Source organism: Macaca mulatta, chromosome 6 (genome assembly GCF_049350105.2).
Source record: "Macaca mulatta isolate MMU2019108-1 chromosome 6, T2T-MMU8v2.0, whole genome shotgun sequence".
Lineage (NCBI taxonomy): Eukaryota > Metazoa > Chordata > Mammalia > Primates > Cercopithecidae > Macaca > Macaca mulatta.
The window spans coordinates 135,985,202-136,008,758 of record NC_133411.1 but is presented as its reverse complement, the minus strand read 5'-3'; the positions used below and the strand labels follow the sequence as shown (position 1 = coordinate 136,008,758).

General features: G+C 39.0%; 1 protein-coding gene across 1 annotated transcript; it reads left to right on the top strand.

The window, feature by feature from the left end:
• C6H5orf63 (chromosome 6 C5orf63 homolog) lies at positions 1-22,110 on the top strand. The gene is given in 5 exon segments (NM_001257797.1): positions 1-45; positions 1,789-1,890; positions 14,462-14,582; positions 20,772-20,828; positions 21,483-22,110. Coding segments are annotated over 3 exon segments (348 nt in total). The 5' UTR covers positions 1-45; positions 1,789-1,890; positions 14,462-14,468; the 3' UTR covers positions 21,660-22,110.
• Positions 22,111-23,557: the final 1,447 nt, after the last annotated feature.

Below are 23,557 nucleotides of genomic sequence, written 5' to 3'. Positions count from 1 at the left end.
CCCGGCGCAGGGCGGAAGCAGAGACGTTGGCGGCGTGAGGCTCAGGTGGGTGCCTTTAGCCCCACGCCGAGGGTGGGCGTTCGCAGGTCTCGGGCTCTCAGCCTACGCGCAGGCTGGCGGGGGTTCGCTGTGCCGCATGCTGCCAATTTAGATTGTCGTCAGAGGGAATTTAATTAAACCGGGAGCCATAAATCCATGAAGCACCCGAGGGGAGATTATAAACGCGTGTGCGTGTGTCTGTGATGGCGCTCTGGGAAGTAAAGAAATGACGGGCGGGAAAAGGAAGCTTTTTTTTTTTTTTAAGAGAAAGCCGAAAACATCTCAACTTCATACTCTTCCGGTGATTCACAGATGCCCCGTCCTGGGTTTAATTGAATTGTATGAAGTGGTAGTGTAATCACACTTGGGAGCCCGCTGAGCAGACTGCCTTTTTAAATAAATATTTTTGAGCAGCCATGTTGACCTTTAATTGGGGTGAAAAGGTTGAAAGGTGCAGCAGGGAACATTGTGAGTGCCGGGGCTCTCTGCATCAGCTGTCTGGATCTCCTCTCAGCCTTATTGGGCAAAAGCAACCCTCTGGGTACTGAACAGTGAGAGAATAAATCAGAGACTGTACATTCTCAACAAATATTCACTTCTGACAAATAGCAGCTCATACAGTTTCTTAAGTCCAAGGGTAGAAAAGTCCCCACTAAAATGTCATTGTCAGTTAAGACTTGTGACTGTCTCTAACGCTGTCTTTAACAAGGAGTGTTTTGCTTGGGTGATCTTTATTCTTGTTTATTAATAAATAGTGTGTATGTGGTACTTTACATTTTAGTGCCCTTAAAAAAAAATCCATAGTATGGCCTTAGCTTGACCCCAAGATTCTCAATTCCTCAAGGACAGGGATAGTGTCTAAGATCTGTTATATCCCAATACTTTCTAGCGCATTTCCCAGCATTAGTATACATTGCCTTGTTTAAGCAGCCACTAGAGCTGTGCCTTGGTGCACAACGCTGAACAAGCTGAGGTGCCTATTAGAGGCCACAGTCTTCTCATTTGGTCATATTCTGAGGACTAGCTTATAAAAATGCATGTGAAGCGCTCTACCAATATTTGGAGCTGTATACATTGAGGTACATTATAGGTAAATAGCAGAAAGATTTAAAACACTGGGAAAAAAGATACACCCTGGAAATACTGGATAATTATAATACTGGGGCAAAGCAGAACTAATCATGGTTCTATGTGAAATATTGTAGCCCAAAAACCTGGGTCCTGCTCTACTGAGGAATTGCCTGGAACCAGAAAGGCCCTGTTGTGAAAATTAAAATTGGTGGGGCTGGTGCTTTAAACAGGCAGGATCCTCAGATTGTCTTTCTTCCCTGCTGCTGTGGCAGCAATAGCCACATGCCAAGGAAGGATCAATATTTTTTTGTCTCCTTCATCAGAGGAATATGTGACTGTGTGGTTTTATTTAGATGGACTGTTGGCAGGTAAGTAATAGAAACGAGGATTTTTCCAACTTCGGAATTGATTGGACTGTGTTTCTATTTTGTTCCAGATGCCTGGCTCTAAAGTACCCAGAGGCACTGTGAGAAATCCCTTTAAAATAGGTTATTTTTTATTATTGAAGTTTTTTATTTCATAACTTGTATATACTCTAGCTGGCTGATGTATTCAGTTACTCTAATGCTAGGGTTTCGGGTTTCCCACATAGCAGGACCTTGAGGTGATCTGGTACAAGTAGTGAGGTGATTTTATGTTCCTTATTTAAATCTAATTTTTGCTACTGCTTTATTCAAGGAGTATACATCAGAGGAAGCCAAAAGCCAGCTGGAATAGTTCCTGAATACAGTTTTAATCTTGTTTGCAATTATTTCAAAGGGGAGAAATCATCTGGATCAGGTATGTGTAACTACACAGCCGGGACTAGGTGAGCTTCCCTCTATCCTTCCCCTAGTATTGCATAACTAATTCTAGGGACAAAATCATTTGGGGAAGAAAATTCAAGTGAAAAGTTTTGGCTAAGTTTAGCATAGATATGATTCCACATCCCTAACTTCCCATCCCAGTACAGCCACGGAGAACAGGAAACATGAAAATGTTACTCTCTTTTTATTCCAATCCTTACCAAAGTTAAAGTTTCTAGAGATGGAGGCAAACTGAAAGTACCTACCTACTATTTTTAGAAAGTATCCATCTCCAAGCATATCAGACCATTTCACCAGTAATATCCAGTAACAGCCTTTTTACTGTTATAGCCTTCATCACTGTGGTATTGTGTTGTTTGTGAGTCTTTCTCCTGCTCAAGGTGTGAGTTCCTTAAGGGCAGGGACAATATCTTAATCACTCTTATATTTCCAATACATGGCACAGCACCTGGCACATTGCAAATGCTCAGTACAAGCTGTAGAAATGAAAATATAGTGTCCCTGAAGGGAGGTTGGATCTATAAAAAGTATGAAACACTGGGAATGTAACAAGATAGAGAAAAGAATATAAAGCAGTAACCTCCTTTCAGATTGTTACTAGAGACAGAAGTAATGCTTTAATAAACAGCTTGGAGCAGGGAAGAGTGTATTTGGGAATCCATTAGATGCTCCTCAAACTGCCTTCCAAGGAGATCTGACCTGGTCAGTTGTGGGTCCTTTGTTGTTTAGAATATGCAAGCTGAAATCTTCCGCCAATCCTGTCTCCACACTCTCTCCAGGTCTGCCATGCAATGCCTCACCCAAACACCTGTTTGGCAAATATTTGAAGGGTATCTGCTTGAAAGTGTGCCAAATTATTAGCTTATGTAGGGCACCAGTATCTTGGTTTGGTCTTGCCTTAAGCATAGAGAACCTCTGTAGAGTCACTATCCTAAGTCTGGTCACTATTTTAAGTCTAGGTTGCCCAAATAATATTGAAGGAAATCCACGCTTGTCTTGTCTACTTTACTAACAACATTTCAGAGCAGTTCAAAGTTGACAGCTTTTTGTGTTGTAATAGGACAGTGGTGGTATATGCTGATGCCTTCTGTTGCCAATGGGATTGCAGCAGAAATCACATTGTTACAACTGGAAACAAATGAATTTACTCTCGTTGTTCCAGTGCTTTTTCATGTTAATCATGAAATAATGGGGAAATGATTTTTAGTCAGGAGGGAAGGACATGACGTTGAATTATTTGATTTTTTTAAAACTCATTGTTTCTTAAAACACATAGTCCTTCCATCCAGTGAAGAAAAATGATACTATTATTTAATAGAAAACTCAGTAAATTCAGCCATTTTTCCAGGTTCAAAAATGAAATGAATGTGAATCTTTTTCGATTTAGAGAACAGAGCCTAATTCTTATGGTAAAAGAATTCTGTCTGAAACTGAGACTTTCCTCATTCTCTCCATCCTTAAATTAAGCCTTATACAAAATGAAGTATCTGTTAATTGGTATACCCTGAGGATTAATATGAAAAGTGTTTTGAGATTTTTTTGGAAGAAAGACGGTTGAACTTGGAGATCCCTTCTAGTTCTGAAATTCTGTGTTGATCTCATTATATATAAAAATATGCCATTGTTCCAGGAGAAAATATAGAGAAATGAACTAAAAAATGTAGTATTTTTTAAGCATTAGTTTGCTTATACATAAAGCAAGAGGAATCTCCAAAGTCACTTCCAGTTCCAAAACATTAAAAAATTCTATCAATGATAGCTATTAAAAAACAGAATAGACTCAAAAGATTGTAGAATCCCGCATAACTGAGGGATGCCACAGCCTAACATCAAGCAAGAGTAGATGGCTCCCAACATTCAGACTGAACACTATTTCTACAGGCCTGGGTCTTAACTGTTATCACAAGTCCAGGGAAATGCTGGATTTAGCAATTCAATGTCCAAAGTCACTTGCTACAAAATGGCTAGCAATGAATGAAACGTCTTTTAGGTTTTGTGGGGGCACAAAGATAACTTCACCTCTTTGACAAGATAAATTGAAAGTGGTTGGAATTTTAGGGACAAAGAGAAGACATTGCCTGGGTGGATGGTTTTTGAATTGCAAACAGTTGTTTTTGGAAATGGGATTATGTGCTTTTTAAATAGCAGGGAAACTTGCATTACTAGCTGGGTGCAGTAAGACTAAGATGTTTAATGGAATTGTCTTCTTTCTAGGTCAGTACTAAGTATAAGAGATATCTTCAAAGGGAATGGGTCATGTTGGTTAAGAAGGATAACGTGGAAAGGAGTCTGCATAATTCCTTATATACTTTGTTCCCATCCCTTGAACTAGAATGATTTTGCCCTCATCTTAATGCTATCTTTATGGAATGAAGGAATTTTCAAATTGGTTTTTAAACTCTATTAAGTCCTCATGTATGATATAACCCAACCACATTATTCAGGTTTTCTTGGCTTTCAGGAACAGCTTTGCAGCCATTATGTCATAATTGAACCGAACGTTGTTGCACATTCTGAATTTGGAATATGCTGCTCTGGCTCCAGGCCAGTTGCTGAGTCAGTATCTTTGGAGTTGAGGATGGAGGGGAGGGGTGTAGTGTGTACAAACCCATTGTGTTAACAGGAATTAGTCCAGAATTCTCTTTGGACTCTTGGGAACTAGAGGGGTTATATGGTGAGTGTACATTACTGTTCTTGATTAGCATCATTATTTTATTTTCTTAGCTGAGTGTTTGGAAACTCTTCCCTGATATTGTCATGTGCACCAACCCCATTACTGAGTAGACTCCTCTGAAACAATGATCTGGAAAGTGTGACTGCTAAGATCTAAAGATTCTAAAACAAAATCTTGCTTATACTGAAGACTCCTCTTCCCTTCCACTTTACATTTGTCAGCTTGCCACCGCTGAGGCAAAGATAGCAGTGCTTCTGGATGGGAAAGAGAATGCCAAGATGAAGAGGATCTTTCATTTAAAATCATCTTTAAAATGTGTTTAATAGAAAGAGAAATTCATTATTTTCTCTTTGTAGGGGGAGTTCCATCTTGGATACTTAGACAATTGCAAGATGAGTGCCCTAGTGTCACCTTCCCCATTTTCCAACTTGGTTCCTTCTGACACCAGCACTTACCAGTTATGATTGAGGAGTGAGAAAAGAGAGTCTGCAATGAACAAGTACCTTTAAACTTCTGCCTGGACCTGTAAGTGAATTTGAGTCCTCTTTAAGGGTCTATTTTAGGCTCTTACGGGTAAAAACTACTTTGGATTTTTTTATTCCAGGCCTTATTTAGTCATAGCCTATTCCCATGGCATTTGTTTAGCATGGGATTTCCCCTTCTCTGATCAGGAGAATGCTTGAGGCCCAAAGCCCCAGGCACAGTTCCTTTGGGTTTCTAAAATGAGAGAATGGGACAAGTGGTAGCATTTCCATTTAATTGTGGATGAAACTGAGGCTTTAGGAGATGAGGATTTACCTCTCTCTTTGGGGTTTATGTTTATGAAATCCTCACCTAAAAATGAACACAGGGAATTCAAACATGCTGAATTTCAACAGAAACTCTATATGAAGAATAACTTCAAAGCTCAAAATGAAGAATGATACCATTTATGCTTAATTCCCCTGACTGATTAGTTAGTAGGAGCTGTGTTGGTTTAAATTTATTTTGACCTCTCTAGACAATTTACTCAGAACCACTTGGAACAAGTTTTGTCTTTAAAGATTGTGAATAAAATCCACCTTTACAATTACCTAGGCGGCTTCTTTTTTGATGTACATGAATTGAGGATATCCTTGGTAAAACAATAATAGTACTGAATTTTTCCCTGTTTGAGAAATAAAAACAAATATTAGGGAAAAGCAACTGGAAGGGAACTGGCCTGTGCTTAAAACCCATCAAGGGGAAACCTTGATTTCTCAAAATCTAAATTTCAGTACCTTCATAATTTTGTGAAGGCTGAGTAAGTTTAAGCCGATACCTGGTGCCAAGGTATTTGCTAGTCAGTCTTACCTAGATTAGTGGCATACTTAGGTGCAGATAAATATGTTGAATCTTTAAACAGTCTTATCTTAGAAATTCCTGTTTAAATAGTATTTGTGAGAAAACTTTCAGTTATTTCTATTTGAAATTTTTTTCAGTTTTGCAATTCCCTATTTCTGAGACTGCTGTTAATAGAGATTTAAATCTTTCATTTGAGGCCAGTAAAAGCACATTTCAGTCAATAGAATCATTATTATTAATAGTGATCTCTTAGTATTATTTAGTAATCAGTACTTAAGCTTTACTTTTCTATTCTGCTTTATAACTTACACGGAGATTTTTACCTTGATCATCTCTTTTTAAGATACCCAGTCAACATTTGCCTTCACTCTTCCCACCCTCCCCACTCCATCCTCTCCAGAAAGATCTCCTTTTAGTTAAGATGTTAAATTGGGTAAGAACCACTTAAGGTATTTCATTTTACGGGTAGCATTGGTTGAAAGATTTCATTCCTTTGAAGCAATCATTAGATGCATCTCTTCTGATTTGTGGTAGATTGTTTCACTGTCCCTATTCTAGTCAAGCCGTCATCAGTCTCCTTGACAATGGACAATTCTTTCATTCTGTAAACGCTTTCTCATTGACTTCTGTAATGACACACTTTTCAGGTTTTCCTCCTACCTCACCAGCTGTTCTGTCTGCCTCCTTTGCTGGTTCCTCTCGATCCAACCTCTAAATGTTGAATTGCTTGAGAGATCTATCCTCGGCCCTCATTTTTTTTCTGTACAATTTTAGATGATTTCACCCAGTTTCGTAGCTGTAAATATAATCCTTAAACTGATGGAGACTCAAGTCTTTATCTTTAGACCTGGACTTTTTTCCTGAGTATCAAACCTGTGTATGTCATTCTCTATGTGAGTTCTAACATGTCCCTAACCAATCTCTTGGTCTGACATATTCTTCAATCTGTTCTTGCCTCAGTTTTTCTTATTTTGGTAACAGGCCCTGCCACCCACTTAGAGGCTCGGGACCAAAACTGAGATTGTCCTTAACGCCCTCTTTTCTTTAATTCCTCATGTCCAATTCATTGGCAAGTCCTGTTGACTCTATTTCTGCCCTAGTCCATACCATCCCGTCTCATCCAAACTATTGCAGTAGCCTTCTACCTGCATCCCTGCTCCACTCTTGCCCTGCAACAATCTGTTCTTCAAACATATGAGATCATGTCACTTCCCTCCTGTAAATCTAATTGTACTTAGAATAAAATCTCAATTCTTTAACATAACCCGCAAGGCCTACATGATCTGACCCCTGCTTACTGTGGGTTAACCTCATCTCCTGATTGTATCCCCTTTTCCTTGTTGTACTCTGCTTAAGCCGTATGATCTTTTCTGTTTTCCTTCAATAAATCATTTGTCCTCACTTACAGGCTTTTGCATATACTCCTTCCTCTCCAGCGCAAACAACACCTGCTCAGAGAATACCTTAATTAAAGAACCTGCCTCAGTCAGCATCACATCACTCTGCTATTATCTCTCCCCTGTACGTATCACCATCTCAAGTGGCCTGACATTAAAGAGTCTCTTCACTAGCACACGGACCCCATGACGGCAACGTACCTTACTTTCTTGTTCATCACCATACCCCAGCACCTATAATAGTATCTGATACATGAAAAATATTGGATAATTTTTGAATAAATAAATGCATCCCACACCTAGATTTTCATAACTGACTTCTCTTTCCCACCTCCATTCTCCTTTTCTTGACAGTCTTTTCTGCCTGCTGCTGCCAGATTAATCTTTCAAAACACTGATTTTATCACATCACTCATTCAGAACCCTTCAGTGGTTCCCAAGACATACACAACACAGCACACATACCACCATTAAAATCCTCCACAGGCTCATCCTAGTCCACCTTCAAAGCTTATTTTCCACTATTATTCAGCAGAAGTCTCTTTACCCTGCTCAAGGTTTCCCCCATCAAATAGCCATGGCATTCCTATGTCCATTACCTTTGTGTCTAACCCTGGATTTGGAAAGCTTTCTCTTTTTTCTACATATCCAAATCCTAAATGAAATGATTTAAGATACTTCTCTTGTGAAACCACCTCCAATTTTAGCCTATAATACTCTTCTTTCCCAGTCTCTTACAACATTTGAATTATATGGCCCTGTTACAGTATTTCCTGTATTTCTAATTTACCTGCACATACACATGTCTTAACTTCTGACCAGATTTTTCATGGGTTGGGATCAACTCTTATTCATTTTTAACCCATTTTCCATCCCCACTGTGGAACTAATGAGTGAATGATATCATTGGTTCACTAATCACTGTGAAACCTGACATAAAACTTATTGTTTTAGTTAAGAATTCGACACCTTTCTCCTGAATCTGTACGACTGAAATACATCTTGTTAGTCTTGTTACTTGTATCAAACATGTGGAGTTGATTACTCCATCTGAGAGCTTTATTTAGAGGTGAAAAAATGAGCTAAACACCAGGCAGGATAAAATAAAAAATTAATGGCTTAATGTTACTGAGAACTAGAAGGGTGAAGGGGATGCGCATCTACTAAGTGAAGGATATGTATACCTTCATATACATATGCTTCATATACAAATGCTGTATACCTTCAGTGAAATTGCAATCTTAGGCAAGGCCCACACTTCAAATAGCTAAAGAATGTTTTCACTGAGCACTGTGTTGAATACAAATTAATGTAGCACCCATTGAGTCCAAACAGTGGAATAGCGACATCTAGATACTTAGAAATTGTCATGGTCATAATTTGAAGGGAAATAAAGAGTTTCTGTCCCAGGCACTCATGTGACCAATCCTTTCTGGAGACTGATTCTCTGCTGGCTTCTCTCATCCCCTGTGTGGTAAACCTGTTGACACTGAAATCTGGAAGTAGAAGCTGCATAGAGGGAGTGGTATGAGGAGCTGCATCTCAGTCCCCAGGGCTGGGCCATAATGTAGGCCTATTCATAGTTTAATGTGTTGTGTGGAAGCAAATCTGCAGTCCAAACTGTGTAGTCAGAATGAAGCTGAGCGTGACACCACGTACAGTCGGGCCCACAGGAGGGTGGTTAGCTCAGTATCTCTGTTGCAATATTTTGTTTGAGTTGGCTGTGCCTCCTTAATACTTCCCCCTGGCCAGGTACCCTGGCCGCTAAGGCTGAGACACTAGAAAAGCACCTCTGATCTCATGTATGCCAGTGAGTTAGAGCCGCACTCCAGATTGGGCCTTCTACTCCCCACTCCCTGTTTCCGTTCAAAAGCCTCATTTTCCCTCTGTGTAGCCCCTTGGAATTGACACATCAAAGTATTTACTCAATTTTCAGTTTTGGTTTTGTCCCTATGTGGTGCCTCTTCTTGTCACTCTTGGCTCCACAAGAGTCATTTTCTCTCTTGCCCTTGCACCCAAGATCCCAGGCTAGGTTCCCACTTGTTTGGGAGAGTGGGAGGTTTGGACACAGATGACTGACCAAAAGCACACAGGCACACTGGGGAGGCATCAATTGTCCTTGTTTCGCTGGACTGGTAGAGCCCAGTGACCCAGATGTGTCCCCTAAGAGCAACCTCACCTCATTACATAAACTTCCAGTAATCTAAAATAATGTTTTTGTTCCCAGAAGAGGTGTGTGTGTGTCTGTACATGTTTCTAGTCATTTGGGTAAAAATAGGAATGTTATACTTAGATGGTAATAAATGTGAAATAGAGCACTTAACTTCTCACATGGCACAAATGACTGAACAGAAGCCCTGAGTCTTCTTTAGGGAACATAGGTTCAGTGAGAGCTACAGTAATAGTGTTTAGTTAATGTCAGCTCAGCATTAAATTTACATTATACTCTTGTGAAGAAGCTCCAACATTATCTGTTGAATAACCAAGGCGGTACCTGGGCTGATGCAGACTTTTTGATTTTGCACATGAACTAACACTGCAGCTTGCTGATGAGGGATCACATGAGCTTGAAAATTTGGTGTGCCAAAAGATTCTTTGTATGAATAAAAATTCTGGTCAGTGAAGGTCAGTTTCTCTCCTCAAGCAAGAATAATGTTGTTTCCCTTCTAATCAGACACACACAGTGTTTGAAGAATCCAGGAGCTCCATGCAAGCGATGTGCAGCCATAGCCTGGGCAGCTCCTCATGCACGAAACGAATAATCTTTAATAAAGACTCAAACGACCCTGGCTTCTTTTTGTACTATAATCAGTTGCCTTAATGGTGTGCCCTTCAGTGCCTTGCAGGGAAAATACTATAAAGTTATTTTTCTTATCTTGCTTCAAGGAGGGCTGAGTTGGTCCAGTCAGTCCTCCTCCCATGTTGTATTTGACTCTGCCATAAAGACCACTGAAATCAACCTCAGTTTTATTGAAAGGCCAGCATTCCCTTTCTCTTTCAGGGTGATCCGTGCCTCTGAGGGGCACTGGACTTGAAACAGCAGGAGTCACCATCTTTATTGTTAGGCTGTGGAATTTGTTTTAAGCACATTCTAAATCCAGTCTTATGTCTTTTGCTTTTTTTTTTTAGTCTGTGACAAAGGTGACCCAATTGTGCTGCTTTGATATTGTGAACAGAGCTCTTTTTGCTCATATCATAGAGGCATATAACAAAATACGAAGGATAAAATCGTGTCTCTGTGTGTAGTAAGGACACATATTTCATGACTAAATTCAATGACATAATCAAAAAAGTGTTGTCCTCTGACAGTCATGAGCTAACAGGCAGAGACCACGTTTCAGGATATTTTTTATAGTGCTGAGATACTGTTCAAAAATAATAGAACTAATGAAAATGTCACATTGACAGAGTAGCCCATATTAAGATTTTACTTCAAGAAGGCATGATTTGGTGAATGTGACATTGACAGCAATGGTGTTAGGGTTTACAGAGTTAGTAAAATATTCTAAGAATATTATAGAGTTCCCATTGAAGTATATCATTTTTCATTTTATTTTTTCTTTTCTAGGATTAAGTAAATGCCAGAAATTAAGGAATTTTAGCGTACTATCTGCCTAGAAGAGGTTTAGTGAGCTTTTTCTTTCTGTCAGACTCTAATTTTATAATACAGTGCTTCTAAAGATATAAGTTAATTTAACAGTACGATAAAATGCATATACCTTAAGAGTATTTGAAGAATATGCAGGTAGTAAAATTGCATAATATGGATGCATTTCTCAGTAAAAAGATGTGCCATGTTTAAACAATTTAAAATGTGTAAAAAAGTAGAAATGGAGAGTAACAGTGGAAAAAAGAACTAGTTACAGACAGAATGGTTGTAGCATCACTGAAAACTTTACTTAGCTGTGTAGATTGGTTGAACAAATACTCCAGCAAATCTGGAATGAATAGCAACTCTGCTTACTATGACAGGTTTTATTTGTCTTGGGTGCAACCAAGACCACATGCTGTGTTTTGTCATGTTGGAAAAACTGAAGCAGATTTCCGTTGTGAATTTGAAGTTTTTAAAGAAGCCTTAATACCTCAGTCTCAACTCAGCCAGGTAAAAGCAATGTTTTCCTTTTCTTTTCAGCTAGACATCAATAAATCTTAAATCCCTTCACCAACAGCATGTAGCTGCAGTTCACTGCCCTGGTCGTAGTCAGGTCACCACCACAGATGGCCTAATCCTTCTCATTTCCAGGGACCTTTAATAAAACTATTTTTTCTTAAATAAAGTTAATTCTTCTGCCTTTAATAAAGCTAATTTTTAATTTTCTTTCTTCTAGAAGGGCGTGCCACCATTAGCATAGAGACTTTCCAAATCCCATGATGTATAAGTTTCTACCTAGAGTAAATATAGCTAACAATTCTGTACCTCCTCTCCACTTTTATAGCCTGTGTAGACAAAGCTGTGTTTAGAAGATATGTCTCCAACTACATTTACCTATTGGAAAATTGTTTATTCTGCTGAATCTATAGAAATATGTATATACCAGTAATTAACACTTCATTGAGAGTAGCACAGAATGTTATGAAATTGTTTAGATCCACTTTTTACCTTGGAACAACTGGTAAGCAGATCCTTGCAAAATTCTCATCATATTCCTTTTTTATGCATTTATCAGGATCATTTAGATGGCAGAGAGATCCAAGTAGAAGTGGAAGAGTAAGGGCTGAAGAATAAGGGAATGATCATTGTTTTCATGGATCAGTATCCGGTCTTTTTGTTCTGTGGTCTTTATTCTAGCGCGATATGGGTTGGTGGTTTTCTCTAAAGTTATATCATTCTGTTTGAAATGAGTTTAAGGCTAATCTTACACTGAGGAGCCTGGTCTCCAGTGAAGATTAACATTTAATTAATATAGTCATGCTCTGTGGAGCAGAGGAGGGCAAGGTTTGAGGTGGTGGTGAAGGGGTTAGAACCAGCAGCAGTACCTCAGCTCAAAATTTTGTGGGTACCCTGAGGAGCACTGATCTTTATTATTTAGAATAGGCCCAAATAGTGACTGCTGTACATACTGAGTATCTAATCAGGGTTAGAGGTAAGATTAAAGAAGGTGAGAAAAGCTCACTTTAATACTTTTAACATCCAAATAAATATTTGAGCACCAATTATGTGCCAGGTTAATTGTGGGTACTTAGAGATATGGGGGTGAACAAGTACCTGTTCTTATAGAACTTGCATTGTAGTGGAGGGGATATAAATAATTTTAGATAGTAAAGGGCAAAAGAAAACTACAGCAAGGTGTGAGGGTGGGGAGTGATGGGCTAACATTGGTAAGTTAGTCACTAAGACCTCCAAGGCAATGACATGAGTCCCAGGCCAAATGAGGAGAAGCTACTTCAGAGCCTTTCATGCATAAGTAAAGCAAGTGCAAAACGAGGAAGAAATTATATTGGGTATTCAAGGAACAGAAAGAGAAACTTTACAGTTGCAACTTGCCAAGGCAAGGGAGGGGAAAGTGATAGATGGAGTTGCAGAGATACAGTAAAGCAAAGTTTAAAAATTATGATCTCAGGAATTAGTTCATCCTGGGAATACTGATGAATGACAATGCCAACAGTGCACATGTGTTTTTAAAGTGAAATTATAATATTTACAGTTTTAAGGACAAAGCTGGAGACAGTAGAATAACTAGGAATAAACAGAATGATTGTAGCATCACAGAGGACTTATGTCTTATGTTGAGCAAAGTAGCAGGATGAGGAAGCTTCAAAGCCTAGTGTTTGGGATGCTGCGATCACCAAGCTGTTCTTACTGGAATACCTCCAGTAGAAACACAAGTACATTTGTGTATAAGGTTTCCAAAAGTTATGATAATCTCCTTTTAAAATACTTCTTAAGGAGTTGAGTAGATTTTTTTTTTCTGACAAGGTAACTCAGCCTGATTCTCTCCTATAGTTCCTGTAAGTATAGCTTTGTGTTTTTTGTTTTTGGTTTTGGTTTTTTGAGATGGAGTTTTGCTCTTGTTGCCCAGGCTGGAGTGCAATGGCGCAATCTTGGCTCATCGCAATCTCCGCCGCCCAGGTTCAAGTGATTCTCCTGCCTCAGGTCCCGAGTAGCTGGGATTACAGGCTCCCGCCACCATGCCCAGCTAGTTTGTATTTTTAGTAGAAATAGGGTTTCTCCATATTGGTCAGGCTGGTCTCAAACTCCTGACCTCAGGTGATGCCTCGGCCTCCCAAAGTGCTGCTATTACAGGCGTGAGCCACCACGCCCAGCCACCTTTGTGTTTTCTTATGTCTTACAGTGGAGAAGCATAGGTCTCATAAGGGATAGTCTGAACCTTTGCCTGGGTACTTATGCTGCCTACCCATTGTTTCTTTTTCTTTTTCTTTTCTTTTCTTTTTTCTTTTTCTTTTTTTTTTTTTTTTTTTTTTTTGAGATAAGATATCATGCCCATCGCCCAGACTGGAGTGCAGTGGTGCAATCATGGCTCACTACAGCCCCAACTTCCCAGGCTCAGGTGATTTTCCCACCTCAGCCTCCTGAGTAGCTGGGACTACAGGTGTACACCACAACACTCAGCTAATTTTTTGTATTTTTAGTAGAGATAGGGTTTTGCCATGTTGCCCAGGCTGGTCTCAAACTCCTGGGCTCAAGTCATCTGCCCATTTTGGCCTCCCAAAGTGCTGGGATTACAGGTGTAAGCCATGGCACCTGGCCCTCATTGTTTTCTTTACCATGACAGTGGCTAGGTGTTATTGAATGCTTGCCAGTATAATAAGGTATCCATGAGAATAAAAACCATCTCAGGAAACGTCCTCATTTTAGGGGATCATCAAGATGCTGGCAAAATCTGCAGATGAAATTTTGTATTCAAATTAACAAACCCGTGCAGTTTACTTACAGAAACCAAGTGATTAGGCACACAGCTAATTCATAACAAGGGGTTTTTTTCTATTCTAAATTCTGTTTTGTTTGGAATACAATGAACGTTGAGACATCAGAGAGACTTGCCAAATTTCTAGGTCTTTCCAGCACTCCTGGACTTGAAGAAACACTTCTAAAGCCTGCAAATTCCATCATAAGCTTGCAAATTACTGTTCATATTGTAAGGAACAATTCTAGGGCACATAAGTTTACTGCTTTATTTTTCTTTTGGCAGAATTAAGATGCTCTGGTTGCAAGGAAATAGCATGCCGCTTGCCAGATCCGCCTTTGGACTCTTCCTGAGAAATTGCTCTGCCTCTAAGACAACTCTGCCTGTGCTGACCTTATTCACAAAGGTACAAAGTGAAAAAGTAAAATTGTTGGGTGAAGAAAGTTGTACATTTAAGAAAAGGGGCCGGGCGCGGTGGCTCAAGCCTGTAATCCCAGCACTTTGGGAGGCCGAGACGGGCGGATCACGAGGTCAGGAGATCGAGACCATCCTGGCTAACACGGTGAAACCCCGTCTCTACTAAAAAATACAAAAAAAAAAACTAGCCGGGCGAGGTGGCGGGCGCCTGTAGTCCCGGCTACTCGGGAGGCTGAGGCAGGAGAATGGCGGGAACCCGGGAGGCGGAGCTTGCAGTGAGCTGAGATCCGGCCACAGCACTCCAGCCTGGGTGACAGAGCGAGACTCCGTCTCAAAAAAAAAAAAAAAAAAAAAAAGAAAAGGGGACAAAGTTGAAAGGAAAGGCAATGGAATAAACTTTCTTCAGACCTGCTCTTCAATTTCTCTATCAGCACAACAGCAGCAACTCAGTTTTCTACCCAGATGCCTTATTATCTCCCAATTATCAGAGGGTAAATTCATGAATTTAATGGTCATCTGGCCCCTACATTGAAAAAAATGACGTAAAGGTTATAATATGATGTTTAAAAATGTATCATTTAGAAATGCAATCAGTTATCTTTATTTGTGGTAATTATGTTCTATAAAGTCACCTTGAACCCTGAATTAGTGAATATTGAACCATTGCTCCTAGGGGAAATACACAGGTTCCTATGAGTCTCTGGTCATATTTTCATCAGCCTACCAAATACAGAACCTTATTTTATGTGTGATTCTGTTTAAAGATACTTTATTTTTACATATGCACCATGGAATACTATGCAGCCATAAAATAGATGAAATCATGTCTTTGCAGCAACATGGATGCAGTTAGAGGCCATTATCCTAAGCAAATTAACACAGGAACAGAAAACCAAATACCGCATGTTCTCACTTATAAGTGGGAGCTAAACATTGAGTACACATGGACACAAAGAGGGGAATGATAGACACTGGGGCCTACTTGAGGGTAGAGGGTGAGGATCGAAAAACTACCTATCAGGTGTATGCTTACTACCTGGGTGACGAAATCATTTATACACCAAATCCCAGTGGCATGCAATTTACCTATGTGACAAACCTGCACATGTACCCCCAAACCTAAAATAAAAGTTGAGAAAAAAATTGTTTTAATAAAGATACCTTATTTAATATATATTGTTGATTCATTAACACTCAACTCACAGCCAATAGCAACTGTGTATAACTCATGCCTAAATGAAGCTTATCGAACACATGTATTTTCTCCATAAGGCACATCACAGTCTTCTTGTGCTTAGGAACACTCGCCAGCACTTCAGCACTATGTCTGGGGGCTTATTTAAACAGTGAAATCATCAATGAAAAGCACAAAAATGCAAAAATCCTGGCACTATTCAGACGATGAAAAGGACACTAGCTTCCATTTGCAGTATGAGAGCTAAAACAAGAAGGCAGAGCATCACCTTGTTTGACCTCAGCATAGAATGAGTGCTTCGGGTGACTGAAATCTCTCACCACTCTATGCATGTGCATGTCTGTGAATACCTGCAAAAGCACTTCAAGTATTGATTTGGGGGTTGCAAAGAAGTTTTAGCAATTAGGCAAATTCATAAATATGGAATCCATAAATAATGAGGACTGATTGTACTTGTTTTCTTATCCCTAATACTAGTTTTAAGCCATAAAGCTAGTTTTAAAATGTTTAACAGCTTTGTCTCCCTGAAATTATAATACAGATATTACTGATTTCCTTTTTTGCTAATTAACATCACTTTGTGTGACTTAACAAAAAAGAAATAAAGTGCAGATTAATAGAAGTAACTTTGGTGAATAATACTGCAATTCAAACAAAGATCTCTTTTCAATAGGTTTTTGAGATTTCAGGCATTTTAGCAATTTGGATATATATGACAGTTACCTAATAATGAAGTTTAATGAGTTTTAAAAATGAATTTATTGATGAAAATATTTAATCTAAACTACTTTTTATATCTGTAAGCATATATTGCACTGTTGGAAATTATGGAACCAAAAATATTTCATCATCTGAGAGTCTATGATGGGAAACCCATGTGCAAACCACAGAAGTTAAATAATCCCTTAAGGCTGGTGTTGCTCACTCAGCCTAACAGTTCTGTACTGTTCTTCAGTTTGGGCAGCAGCTGATATAGCCAAAAACATTTATTAAAAACAAAACAAAAAAACACACCAATTTCCATTCAACTTAGTATTTATACTTAATGCTTATTCTGTACCATTAGGCACATAAGAAGATGGCACTCCCACCTTTGGCAGCTTATAATCCAGTGAAGTAAATGCTTAAAAGTATAGTATCAGATTGCTATCGGTTATGAAAAGTAGAACGTACTTCCTAGAGTGAGTTAAACAAAAAGATTTTGGAGTTGGTCTGGTTTCAGGAACATCTTGATTTAGGAACTAAACATGTTAACAATCTCTTCAGCTTTGCATCCTCGGAGTTAAATCCCTCTTTGGTTCCTCTCATGTGATATGGTTTGGCTCTGTGTCCCCACCCAAATCTCATCTTATGATCCCATAATTCCCACATGTTGTGGGAGGGACCTGGTGGGAAGTGATTGACTTATGGGGGCGAGTCTTTCCTGTGCTGTTCTTGTGATAGTGAATGGGTCTCATGAGATCTGATGGTTTTGAAAACGGCAGTTTCTCAGCACAAGCTCTATCTTTGCCTGCTGCCATCCATGTAAGATGTGACTTGCTCCTCCTTGCCTTCCGCCATCATTGTGAGGCCTCCCCCGCCATGTGGAACTGTAAGTCCAATAAACCTCTTTCTTTCATAAATTGCCCAGTCTTGGGCATGTATTTATCAACAGCATGAAAATGGACTAATACATCATTGATGACTGCAACCATCCCAAGCCTCAGATCTCACATCTCAGACATCTACAGAAACTCCAGCAAAACTCTGATTGGCCCATTCTTGAGGGATAGGATGCACTGATTGCCTGAGCCTAAGTCAGGTTTCTCACCTTTCTTGTTCTGGGATGGAATCAGCCACATGCTGAGAGTAGTTCCTGTGAATCAATATTATAGCATGCTTGCTACAAGAAAGGGGAGTGGGTGGTGGGCAGCCAACCCAACAATGTCCACTATGGTTTAGGGACAGAGTAAATAACAAGTGTCATGGAAAATCCTAGAGAAGGATATTTGAATGGTCCATCCCACTGGTATCTTTTTTTGGTTCTTTATCCTTTTAAAATTTGATGAGCCTTTCTTCATAAAAATATATACACATATTTTCAGGTATAATTTGCATAGACTTCTGTGGACCCCAGGTCTAAAAAACAAAACAAAACAAAAAACCCAATGTAGATTCTTCTAAAGTTTTTAATATAAAAGCAAAAGTTTAGCACATTTGGTACTTCTGAATTTAGTATGTTTTTTTGCTTTTAAGATCCTGTGTTGACTTTTTGAAACTTTCTCTGAAAATTTTAGGATGATTATCTTAAAACATTACAAACTATCCATAATCTATGTATTGCTAATGCTAATAATAACATGATAAGCCAATTCTCTGTTCTAGGAAATTAGGGCCAGAAAGAACCTTTAATGGTCTAAGTTCTTATTTCAAAACAAGCTATGAGTTAAGCTGGAGGAAAGGCCTCTCTTTTACATAATAGCTTATCTCTTCCTGTCCTGTTAAAAAGAAGGTTTTATATAAGCATAAGTAATTTGGGGTCTGTTTTGAGCTCATGCAAGAGAACCTATAGCAGGTCCCTGTTCAGTCAAGGGCCGAGAAGCCTTTAAAATCTGCCAGTGTAGCCTTGTAATATAGTTTGAAGTCAGGTAGCGTGATGTCTCCAGCTTTGTTCTTTTTGCTTAGGATTGTCTTGGCAATGCGGGCTCTTTTTTGATTCCATATGAAATTTAATGTAGTTTTTTCCAATTCTGTGAAGAAAGTCATTGGTAGCTTGATGGAAATGGCATTGAATCTATAAATTACCTTGGGCAGTATGGCCATTTTCACGACATTGATTCTTCCTCCAAGGCTACAGTAACCAAAACAGCATGGTACTGGTACCAAAACAGAGATATAGACCAATGAAACAGAACAGAGCCCTCAGAAATAACAGAGCCCTCAGAAATAACACCACACATCTACAACCATCTTTGACAAACCTGACAAAAACAAGAAATGGGGAAAGGATTCCCTATTTAATAAATGGTGCTGGGAAAACTGGCTAGCCATATGTAGAAAGCTGAAACTGTATCCCTTCCTTATACCTTATATAAAAATTAATTCAAGATGGATTAAAGACTTAAATGTTAGACCTAAAACCATAAAAACCCTAGAAGAAAACCTAGGCAATACCATTCAGGACATAGGCATGGGCAAGGACTTCATGACTAAAACACCAAAAGCAATGGCAACAAAAGCCAAAATAGACAAATGGGATCTAATTAAACTAAAGAGGTTCTGCACAGCAAAAGAAACTACCATCAGAGTGAACAGCCAACCTACTGAATGGGAGAAAGTTTTTGCAATCTACTCATCTGACAAAGGGCTAATACCCAGAATCTACAAAGAACTTAAACAAATTTACAAGAAAATAACAACTCCATCAAAAAGTGGGCAAAGGATATGAACAGACACTTCTCAAAAGAAGACATCTATGCAGCCAACAGACACATGAAAAAATGCTCATCATCACTGGTCATCAGAGAAATGCAAATCAAAACCACAATGAGATACCATCTCACACCAGTTAGAATGGCAATCATTAAAAAGTCAGGAAACAACAGGTGCTGGAGAGGATGTGGAGAAATAGGAATGCTTTTACACTGTTGGTGGGAGTGTAAACTAGGTCAACCATTGTGGAAGAGAGTGTGGCAATTCCTCAAGGATCTAGAACTAGAAATACCATTTGACCCAGCAATCCTATTACTGGGTATATACCCAAAGGATTATAAATCATGCTACTCTAAAGACACATGCACACATGTATGTTTATTGTGGCACTATTCACAATAGCAAAGACTTGGAACCAACCCAAATGTCCATCAGTGATAGACTGGATTAAGAAAATATGGCATATATACACCATGGAATACTATACAGCCATAAAAAGGATGAGTTCATGTCCTTTGTAGGGACGTGGATGAAGCTGGAAACCATCATTCTGAGCAAACTATCACATGGACAGAAAACCAAACACCGCATGTTCTCACTCATAGGTGGGAATTGAACCATGAGAACACTTGAACACAGGGTGGGGAACATCACACACTGGGGCCTGTCGTCGGGTGGAGGGAGGCGGGAGGGATAGCATTAGGAGAAATACCTAATATAAATGACAAGTTAATGGGTGCAGCAAACCAACATGGCACATGTATACATATGTAACAAAACTGCACGTTGGGCACATGTGCCCTAGAACTTAAAGTATAATAAAAAAATATAGTCTCATATATATAATATATATAATAAACGTATAATAAAAATATAGGAGAAAGTAGAAAAAAATAAAATCTGCCGATCCATAGTATTCTCATCAGACTTCTCTGCTAGATGGTTTATGAGTGCAAACAATGGACACTAAAAGTTGTTTGCTCTTCAGGTGGAGAATTTGTCCAGGAAACTTATTGTTGACACTTGTAATGAGAAAACAGGCGGTGCAATAATCATTGAAGTGAATAGAGATTTGTTTTCCTTTTTAAAGATGAGGCAATTACTATCTAACTCCATTCTAATGGGTTTGTTCCTGTGGATTGATTAGGAAAAACAGGCTGGCAAGGCTCAGTGCTTTTCAGTCAGAACAGACTTTAAGCCATCCTCGTGGTGTCAGCCAGGCCAACTGTATGAGGCCACAAGGGTGCACCTGACCTAGTAAGGACAAAGTCCTTAGATCAGTGAAAAAGAGAAACATCTATGTGTATGTATAATACACATACACATAGCTTCATTTATGGAGAAAAATCAGAACAAAACAACCAAAAAAATGCAGAGAGTCTATGAAATATTATTTATAAGATTCTGTGGTAGTGTTTTACTTTGGAAAAGCTGTGTAACTAACGTGACAGAAAACTATTCTTTAAAATAAGTATAATCTGCCTCTTAGGGGTTTTTTGTTTTGTTTTGTTTTTGTAAGGGCAAATGCCATTCTTTGGGTTTAATCGCTTGATTTTTTTTTTCTTCCTGTAGGACCCATGCCCCCTTTGTGATGAAGCCAAGGAAGTACTCAAGCCGTATAAAAACAGGGTAATATAATACAGTGTGGCTTTTATGTATGTGGAATGAATATTAGATGTGGTATAAAGTATCTGCCTGGATCCTTTCTTTAGGAAAAGAGATTAAATGATTTTTCATTTAAATTTTCTTTCTATTCTTCAGAGAGAGTTTAGTGCTTATTACCATAAAACTCATTACACCTAAGTACTTTTCTCTGAGCAGTACTGGTTTTCTTACTCTGGCTCTTAATGAGTCAAAGTTAACTAGCAGGTGCAGTATTCGTGTTTTCTTTAAACTTTTGCCTCATTCCTTTTATCTTGTTTTGCAGTTTGCACCAATGTGTTTTCATGTAACATACACCTTTCCAGTTCCTATAACCAAAACATTTCTGTCCTAATTCTCAGTCAGCTTCCCGACTGAGACATGTTTTATTTCATTGGAACTGAGTACTGTCCTGATGCGGAATGTAACAAGGGTAACAGAAAAGCAGCAAGATCAGGAAGTAGAAAATATAATGAAACCAGTCAAGTTTTGGAAATCAGGGATGTTAGATGACTGTGGACCTAAAAAAGCAACTATAAGGAAAACAGCATAAGAAATGGTCTGGGGATCCGTTTATCACTGCAGTTGTTACATCACCCCATGGTCTCTAAACTACAGAGCTTTAGTCTGTCTCTGTTTCAGTTCATTTTACAGGAGGTAAACATCACACTTCCAGAAAACTCTGTCTGGTATGAAAGGTATAAATTTGACATTCCTGTCTTTCACTTGAATGGCCAGTTTCTGATGATGCATCGAGTAAACACCTCAAAACTTGAAAAACAGCTCCTGAAACTTGAGCAGCAAAGTACTGGAGGCTGACTTATGTCCTCATGATTTTCCACCCTCTCCTCCCATAAAGCATCTTCCTAAGGAAATGACCATGGCCTGATACTCATTTTGTCACTTGTACAAAACCCTAAGGATGTTCTGAATTCAGTGGTGCCAGATAAATGTTGACATTCCTCTTTTGGTTGATGGACATATCAGTGTGGGAACTATTTGCCTAATGGCATTTTATGAAATAAGAAGAGCATACTGGCAGGGAGGGAGATGATGGAGGGAGAGAGAAGTCCATTTGTCTTATTTATCCTTTTTGTATTAATAGAGAAGCACTTCACATTCACTGGGCAATGCCATTTATAGGAAGAAGGTTCTGCATTCCTGCTGCTGCCCTGGAGGGCTTAACTTTTTAATGAAAGAATAAATGCTCTTCCACTCAGTAGATAAAGTGAAATGTGAATTGTTAATAACTGTGCACAGTCAATAAAGGGATGTTTTAAGGAATACATCTGCATGAAGCCTATTCAGTGGGATTTAATAATACCTGTTTAAAATTAGAGTTCATTTTTGTTGAGTAGAAGAGAATTATTATCCTAGCCAAAAAGGCATCATTTGAGAAAAACAAAAGAAAGACTTAAACCCCTAAAATTTATATAAAAATCTCAACATTCTCTACACAGTTATTAAATTGATTTGTAATATTTGAGGACTGCCTTTCGTAGTTATTCAGTTACTATCCATTGAGTTAATTTAACTTTTTTTTTTTTTTTTTTTGAGACGGAGTCTCGCTCTGTCGCCCAGGCTGGAGTGCAGTGGCGCAATCTCGGCTCACTGCAAGCTCCGCCTCCCGGGTTCACGCCATTCTCCTTCCTCAGCCTCCCGAGTAGCTGGGACTACAGGCGCCCGCCCCTGCGCCCGGCTAATTTTTTCTATTTTTAGTAGAGACGGGGTTTCACCGTGGTCTCGATCTCCTGACCTTGTGATCCGCCCACCTTGGCCTCCCAAAGTGCTGGGATTACAGGCGTGAGCCACCACGCCCGGCCAATTTAACTTATTTTAAGACAGTAGGTTTTTTAAAATCAAATTTTAATATCTTGGAAAAAATCACTCATAAATATGTCATCTAAAGATAAAATACTCTTTGCCATTCTATGTAAAGAGTAGAAATGTATTTGCATACCCTTATTTATATTTAGTCAGATTAAGCCAGTGTAGAAATGGATTCACTTGAAAACAAAACTGCCTTTCCTCTTAAAATCTTACCACTGCAATTCCATGTGTAATGAAATTATTTTTTAAACTATTTGAATGAATTTGGATACTGTGAGTCACTAGATTTTAATTTGATCAGGATGATTCAGTCTTAATATAGAATATTAGAGCTAGCTGACCTTAGACATTATCTAGTCCCACTCTCCCATTTTATATATGAGGAGGAATCTGAATTCAGAGAATATCAGGGACTTAACCCAAGGTCACACAGCCAGTCAGTTGGCAGGCCAGGTCCTGCCCCACAGCCCCAGATTTCCAGTACTCCGTGGACTCATTGCAGGGGGCTCCTGTTATCTCACATACAGTATCCCCAACCATTCTGGATTCAACACAAATCTGGAAGCAACTGAAAAGGCCTTTTAAGCTGAGTACAGTGGTACATGCCTGTAGTCCCAGCTACTTGAGAGGCTGAGGCAGAAGAGCCCGGAAGTTTGAGTCACTATGGGCAACATAGTGAGACCATGTCTCTTAAAAAAAAAAAAAAAAAGAAAAAGAAAAGAACAAAATCTTAGCAATTGAATAGCAGTGTTTATAATTTACAAATTTCTAGAACATTTATTTGACACAAATATTGAACCCTGGGGTAGACAGAATTCTAGGATGACCCCAGTGATCCCCACTCTTGGATAATTCCCTGTCCCTTTGAGTGTGGGTGGAAATATCAC